The sequence below is a fragment of the Pygoscelis adeliae genome, unplaced genomic scaffold, assembly GCF_000699105.1.
Source record: "Pygoscelis adeliae isolate BGI_AS28 unplaced genomic scaffold, ASM69910v1 Scaffold51, whole genome shotgun sequence".
Lineage (NCBI taxonomy): Eukaryota > Metazoa > Chordata > Aves > Sphenisciformes > Spheniscidae > Pygoscelis > Pygoscelis adeliae.
Window position 1 is genome coordinate 1202958 of NW_008824007.1, and position 6936 is coordinate 1209893.

The window sequence follows — 6936 nt, forward strand, 5'->3', positions numbered from 1 at the left end:
GGGAATAAAAAGAACTTTTTAAAGAACATGAATCACCTTACCACTTCTGGAAGCACCTTCTTCGCAAGATCATGGATGGCTTTGATCACAATACATAGAGATGACAGGAGGAATATGACACCCAAGATAACACAAGCTCTGGAAAAAAAAGAGAAAAAAAGAAATGTTAAGAACATATTTGGAGTTGCCAACTCTCCCACTGCTGAAGGATAACACACAACAGAATATTAATAATAAAAACTTAAGGAGCTAGAGACTTGAATTAAAGAAGAGAATGAAAAGAAACGTCCAATTCCTCTCCAGTTCTTAAAACCTGGATTATACGTGAGCAGACAGGGCAAACCAGATGATGTTTCAGAGTGAGAGAGAAAAACAGGTCTCTTCTGCTCCTGATGATTTATCAGAGAGACCTCTAGAGGTCTGTTTCTCTTTGTTTGTTTTGCTAGGATCTTGCATTAGAAATAATCAAGGGAACTTTATTCCCTTTACCAAACCAGGACAGATGTTTGGTAAATCTGGTCAGTAGCATAACAGAACCTGAAACATCTGTTTCCTCCCCAAATCTCCAAGAAAAAAGATTTTAAGTGCAGATATTAAAAAAAATCAGTAGGTTAGGTGCATCACTTCATAGGCTGTCCAAGGGCGTCTCAATACCTAAATAAGGATCAGTCTCATCAGATGAGGTGCTGTGCAGAATTAGACTATCTATTCCTGCCCTGCAGAGCTTAGAATCCAGTCTTATAAAAAGCAAACAAATGAGTTAATGAAAAGAAGATAAAGTAACAGAAAATAATTAAGTTTTGTATAGGACACAGTGTCCTGGTTTCAAGCAGGGATAGAGTTAATTTCCTTCTTAGTAGCTGGTACAGTGCTGTGTTTTGGATTTAGGATGAGAACAAAATTGATAAGGCACCAATGTTTTAGTTGTTGCTAAGCAGTGCTTACACTAGCCAAGGACTTTTTAGTTTTCCATGCTCTACCAACTGAGAAGGCTGGAGGTGCACAAGAAGCTGGGAGGGGGCACAGCCAAACGGGCCAAAGGGACATTCCATACCATGGGACGTCATGCTCAGTACATAAACTGGGGGGAGCTGGCCGGGGGGGCTGCTGCTCGGGGACTGGCTGGGCATCGGTCGGCAGGTGGTGAGCAATTGCACTGTGCATCACTTGCTTTGTGTATTATTATTATTATTACATTATTGTTGTTGTTGTTGTTATTATTTTATTTCAATTATTAAACTGTTTTTATCTCAACCCACGAGTTTTTCTCACTTCTACTCTTCCAATTGTCTCCCCCATCCCACCGGGGGCAGGGAGGGGGGCGAGGAGTGAGCGAGTGGCTGTGTGGTACTCAGTTGCCGACTGAGGTTAACACACAACACACAGGCACAATGAGGTTTACAAAGCACATAATGCATACCCAGAACTCCACAGTAAAAGAGAAAACTCTTGCTTTTGTTCAAACATACAGACCAATACTACTCTGAGATGGAGTTCCTCTTGCTGTGAAATACTTCAGGATATAAGGCTTTGACTTCCTCTACACAAACAATAATAGTATTGATATATCCATAATTCCATTTTACTAATAGCTCTTCATATAAAATTCTACTACTATAGATAGATACACAGTAAAAGCAATTTTAACATTTAAAGCATGAAATAGTTAAGAAGTCATATCTATATGTACATTTTTTTCTTCAAAAGTTGTATTCCTTTGTTTGTTATTCATCATTTGGTACCTATCTGTTAGCTCAGTTTACGGATGCTATAATTATTCCAGTAGCATGCTACTATTTTCAACAACTCAGACATCAGGCCATCTGGTGCTTGGCAACACATGTAATGTTCACATCAAGCTCAATCTAGAGACTGCAGTTGAACTGGCATTGCTCTGCTTAGGTCAGGAGACACAGCTGCAGCAGTGGCGCAGGTGAGTAGCTGGTCATTTTATTTCCCCAACACAAGCGACACTAAACCCACATAATCCTACAGACAAGTTCTCAGTAAAGGGGCTGCCCTTCTGCAGAGGAGTACAGATAATGTAGAGGCTAGCATCCTTCCTAGCAACGGAGTGGTATTGTAGATGAGGTACTCGTCTCAGGTAGGCAAAACTCTGCTACATCTATTTTAAGACAGATGTTTAACTCCTTTGTAGTAAATTGCAACACAGCCCTCATTCTTGTTGAACATAACCTGTTGTAAAAAGTAGGCAGAAAAGGCTTGAGACAGTCTGATTACCCTAGAGTCCTTCCCCTAGACTCAAACACAAGAACAAAAAATCTGGCCCATAATCTGTGATAGAGGAAGAAACTGACAGGATGGGTTCTCTGCAATACTGCAGCAAGAGGTGATCATTAAATGGTAATACAGATGGGAGGAAGGTTCATCTCCCAAGAAGAATGAGTAAAATTGAAAATTAGAGGGCTTTCCATTTTCCATTGCATATTTGCAAGCAGGTCCCTGTTCTGCAATAGATTCTTTTCAGAGATTTGCAGTTTCACTCTGAGTGGATCACTGCACAGAGATCTATCCAGAGCCTCTTCACCTACTTTTGTCAAACTCAGAACTTTTCAGTACCACCTTTATGTATTACTTCTGTAAGATTTAGCACTGCCATAACCTAAGAAGCTTATACTGCACGATCCTTCACAATAGATTATGTTGTAATGATTATTTTATTTTTTTGGGGTGAGGTACAGAAGCATATACTAAAAGTTCTGCTCATTTACCTGGGACAAATGCAGGTGTTAGGTAACTTGAACACAGAACTGGTCCACAAAAGTTGGCTGACTCATCTAAGGCCATTTGCTGAGCCAGTGACAGGTTGACATAAGATACATACATTTCATGCAAGAATATGCTGACGTTTCATCTGAAAGCAACACTGGAAGACAAGCTTTTCTATCGTTCCCAGCAGGTTTAAACCAGCACAGCCACAAATCTGTGAGTTGGAAACAATAGATTAAACTTTCTTGTGCCAACAGATATTGTTGAATGCCAAGTATATGGGAAAGAGAAGACAGTGAAGCATCATTACTTTCCCTTAGCATACCTTCTATTCCTTGCACACATCTTCTGAGGAAGACAGGCAAACATTCCCTAAGGGCTTGCTTGACAGGAGCCTTGCTGGCACAAGTCTAATGTGTCCAGGGAACCAGCACTTGCCCTGACCACTGGCTGGATTCGGTTCTCATGTATATTGGAGAGTTTGGGGTTCTCTCCAAACACCCAAGCCTAACAGCAAATATTTTGAATCTTTGCCTATGCCAGCAGATCAGTAATGACTTCAGCAATCTTGAGCTGCTTCTCTTATTCTCCAGATCAGTTTTACTGTGTCAAAAGAATTCCCATACACCTACTTAACCAGAAAAAGCTAAAAGTAGAAAGAAGAAAGGAAGATGTTCATAACAGTGACAAGGGTATTAATAGCAGACAGAAATGCGGTCTGAGGTTTGAATCAGCACTCAGTCATCATATTTAGCAAGCCTAGCTTCTCCTTTATACGCTGGCTGTTGGAATCCATAGCCATGCAAAATTCATGAGTAATGGCATAGTACTTTAAGTGCAAAAATACATGTTTCTTGTCTTCTTGAGTGTATCAGTTTATCTGCAAAACCACTAGAACAAAATATTGCATAGTGTCTTCTTTCAATCTCATTTGCCAGAAAAATAATTTCTATCTAGACTGCAAATCATGCAAAATTCAACTACAAATGTACAAAATAAGAAACCTCCAAAAATTAATCTGAAATTTTAACTGCAGTACATATAAACAAATTGTAAGTGGTTGTTGTAACCTTGCTTTATTTTCAAGCCATTAGACGACAAAAACTTTAATACAAGCCTGCTAACAATTACTCAACTGCTTTGTAACTAAATAGTGTCTCCAACTGCACACGACGGGTGTTAGTGCCAGGGCTGTTGGCAAATGCCATTTCATTAGTAACATTCAATTAAATTAGATGAGCCAACTGCCATTTCTAAACAAGTTCAAGTCAACTCAGAAGTACCCATAAAAATTAATGAAAGAGGAGTTATACAGAAGTGAGGTTTGACTGAAAACCTAGTGAAGATTTTACAGATAACCCTGGCTTGGAATCACCATAGTGTAATAAACACTCCTCAATCTCCAGGTCCCCCATGACCACTGCCAGAAATTCAGACACTCTGGAGCAACTAGTGGTCCACCTAATGCCCTCGTATTCCAGAACATTGGTATCTTCCTGCTAAGACATGAGGGTACTCTCTGTCCAGCGACACCCATGATGAACAGATCTCGATGTATCATATGCCACCAGTACCACTTACACCTCCAGCACCTGTTGAAGATTGTGTACTTATTTTACAGCCATTTCTACGTGAGTTACTATAAGAGCTTCCCACTAAATATCTACTACATTATTAGCAATATAATTGATCTATAATGCAAAATAATTGATCACTACAGGTTTGACAGGCAACAGAAAAGGTCAAATGAAGAATGCATGAATCTGAAATCTCCCTCAGTTCCATGTAATATATTATCATAGAATTATAGAATCATAAAACAGTTTGGGTTGGAAAGGACCTCTAAAGGTCATCTTGCCCAACCGCCCTGCCGTGGGCCCCGTCCAACCTGACCTGGAATGTTTCCAGGGATGGGGCATCCACCACCTCTCTGGGCAACCTGGGCCAGTGTTTCACCACCCTCAGCATAAACAATTTCTTCCTTCTATCTAGTCTAAATCTAACCCCCTTTAGTTTAAAGCCATTGCCCCTTGTCCTGTCGCAACAGGCCCTGCTAAAAGGTTTGCCGCCATCTTTTTATAAGCCCCCTTTAAGTACTGAGAGGCTGCAAGAAGGTCTCCCCAAAGCCTTCTCTTCTCTAGGCTGAACAACCCCACCTCTCTCAGCCTTTCTTCATAGGAGAGGTGTTCCATCCCCCTCATCATTTTCATGGCCCTCCTCTGGACCCGCTCCAACAGGCCCGTGTCTTTCTTATGCTGAGGGCTCCAGAGCTGGACACAGTACTCCAGCTGGGGTCTCCCCAGAGCAGACTAGAGGGGCAGAATCACCTCCCTCAACCTGCTGGCCACGCTGCTTTGGATGCAGCCCAGGATGCGATTGGCCTTCTGGGCTGTGAGTGCACATTGCTGGCTCCTGTCCAGCTTTTCATCTCACCAGTACCCCCAAGTCCTTCTCGGCAGGGCTGCTCTCAATCCCTTCATCCCCCAGCCTGTATTAATACCGCGGGTTGCCCCAACCCAGGTGCAGGACCTTGCACTTGGCCTTGTTGACCCTCATGAGGTTCACACAGGCCCACTTCTCCAGCTTGGCCAGGTCCCTCTGGATGGCATCCCGTCCCTCTGGCGTGTCGACCGCACCACTCAGCTTGGTGTCATCTGCAAAGTTTCTGAGGGTGCACTCGATCCCACTGTCTATGTCATTGATGAAGATATTATACAGTACCGGTCCCAATACGGACCCCTGTGGGACGCCACTCGTCACCAGTCTCTATGTGGACATTGAGCCACTGACCACTGTCCTCTGGATGCGACCATCTAACCAGTTCCTCACCCACCGGACAGTCCACCCACCAAATCCATACCTCTCTAGTTTACAGAGTTTTTTACATATTACTTCTAAAAAGAAAGAGGAACAGAGACAATTTAGTCAAAACATTTTAAAATGTAATGGAAAACCATGATTTGATTTTCAGAAACAATAAGCTTTCCGGAATCTTTCATAATGCAGTATAGTTTAAAGAATAATAGACTAATTCAGAAAGGACAAGGTGAGGGCATCTCTCTGATATCCAGGCAATAATCAACTTTAAGATCAACTAAAGCTCAAACTTCCAAAGTTTTTTTTCTTAAAGCAATGGCACTTTGAATGCAAGAATAATTAAAACTATATCATTAAGTTGTCGGTAAAGAGGATTTAATATTACAATTTTAACAGTGAAACCACCAGGTCTTCTTTAGTTTGCTGTAGGTCTTGGTAGCAGATCACAATCTGCCAAATATACTTCTTGATGTGTTTTTGATGCAGTACTTCTATCTGAAAATCCAGAACTCACTGTATTAAAAAATGAACTCATCAATTTTGTCAACTTTTCAATGTAACTTTGTCGCAGATTAAACCTACTGTTGAATCAGTTGTACTGCAGCATCAGGCATTGAGAATGAAATTATTTGGACTTTCAAAACTGCCAAAGACTTTATACAGCTTTCAAGCCCCAGTTACTGCTAGTTCACTTCTAGTGAAATTCAGAAACACAATTATGTCTACATCCTAAAAACTAAACTCGTGTCTCCAATCTAAAGCTTGGTTCTGGGTGTGCTACAACCTGGCAATTTCCAAAAGACATTCTTCTGAAAGCAGTACTACAACCCGTATACAACCCATTTATATTTATACAACCCTATAAATATCCATTTTGTATCACACCAGTCCTGGATATTTGCATTCACACCCATCAAAATGAGATCAGTGTAACTGTATTACATGACATACATCTGCCACCTCATCTTTTCCATAACACATTCCCTGTACAGAGCTCTAATAGACACAATTCTTCATTTTGATGACAAATTCTCACAACTCATAAGGAAACCAGAAAAGGAAATCTATCACTGTAAGCACCTGATAGTCTTTCCCTTAATCAAAAATTTGCTGCTTTGCTGCTTCCATTGCTGCAACCACCCCCACAGGGCATTTGCCACCATCCATGAGTCAGTATAGAGACAGAGCACTGGCCACTTTTCTCGGTCAGCAATGTCTAAAGCCAGCCGGATTGCCTTTACTTCTGCAAATTGGCTCGATTCACCTTCTCCTTCAGCAGTTTCTACAACTTGTCGTATAGGACTCCATACAGCAGCTTTCCACCTCTGATGCTTTCCCAAAATACGACAGGACCCATCAGTGAACAGAGCATATTGCTTCTCATTTTCT

The 6936-nt window shown here is 41.3% G+C and overlaps 1 protein-coding gene across 1 annotated transcript in view; it reads right to left on the reverse strand.

The window, feature by feature from the left end:
• The window catches only part of TMEM163 (transmembrane protein 163), a 112497-nt gene that overhangs the window by 20283 nt on the left and 85278 nt on the right, over positions 1 to 6936 (reverse strand). The window contains exon 5 of the mRNA XM_009325857.1: positions 42 to 138. Coding sequence (XP_009324132.1) covers positions 42 to 138 — 97 coding nt within the window. The remainder of the gene's footprint in view (positions 1 to 41; positions 139 to 6936) is intronic.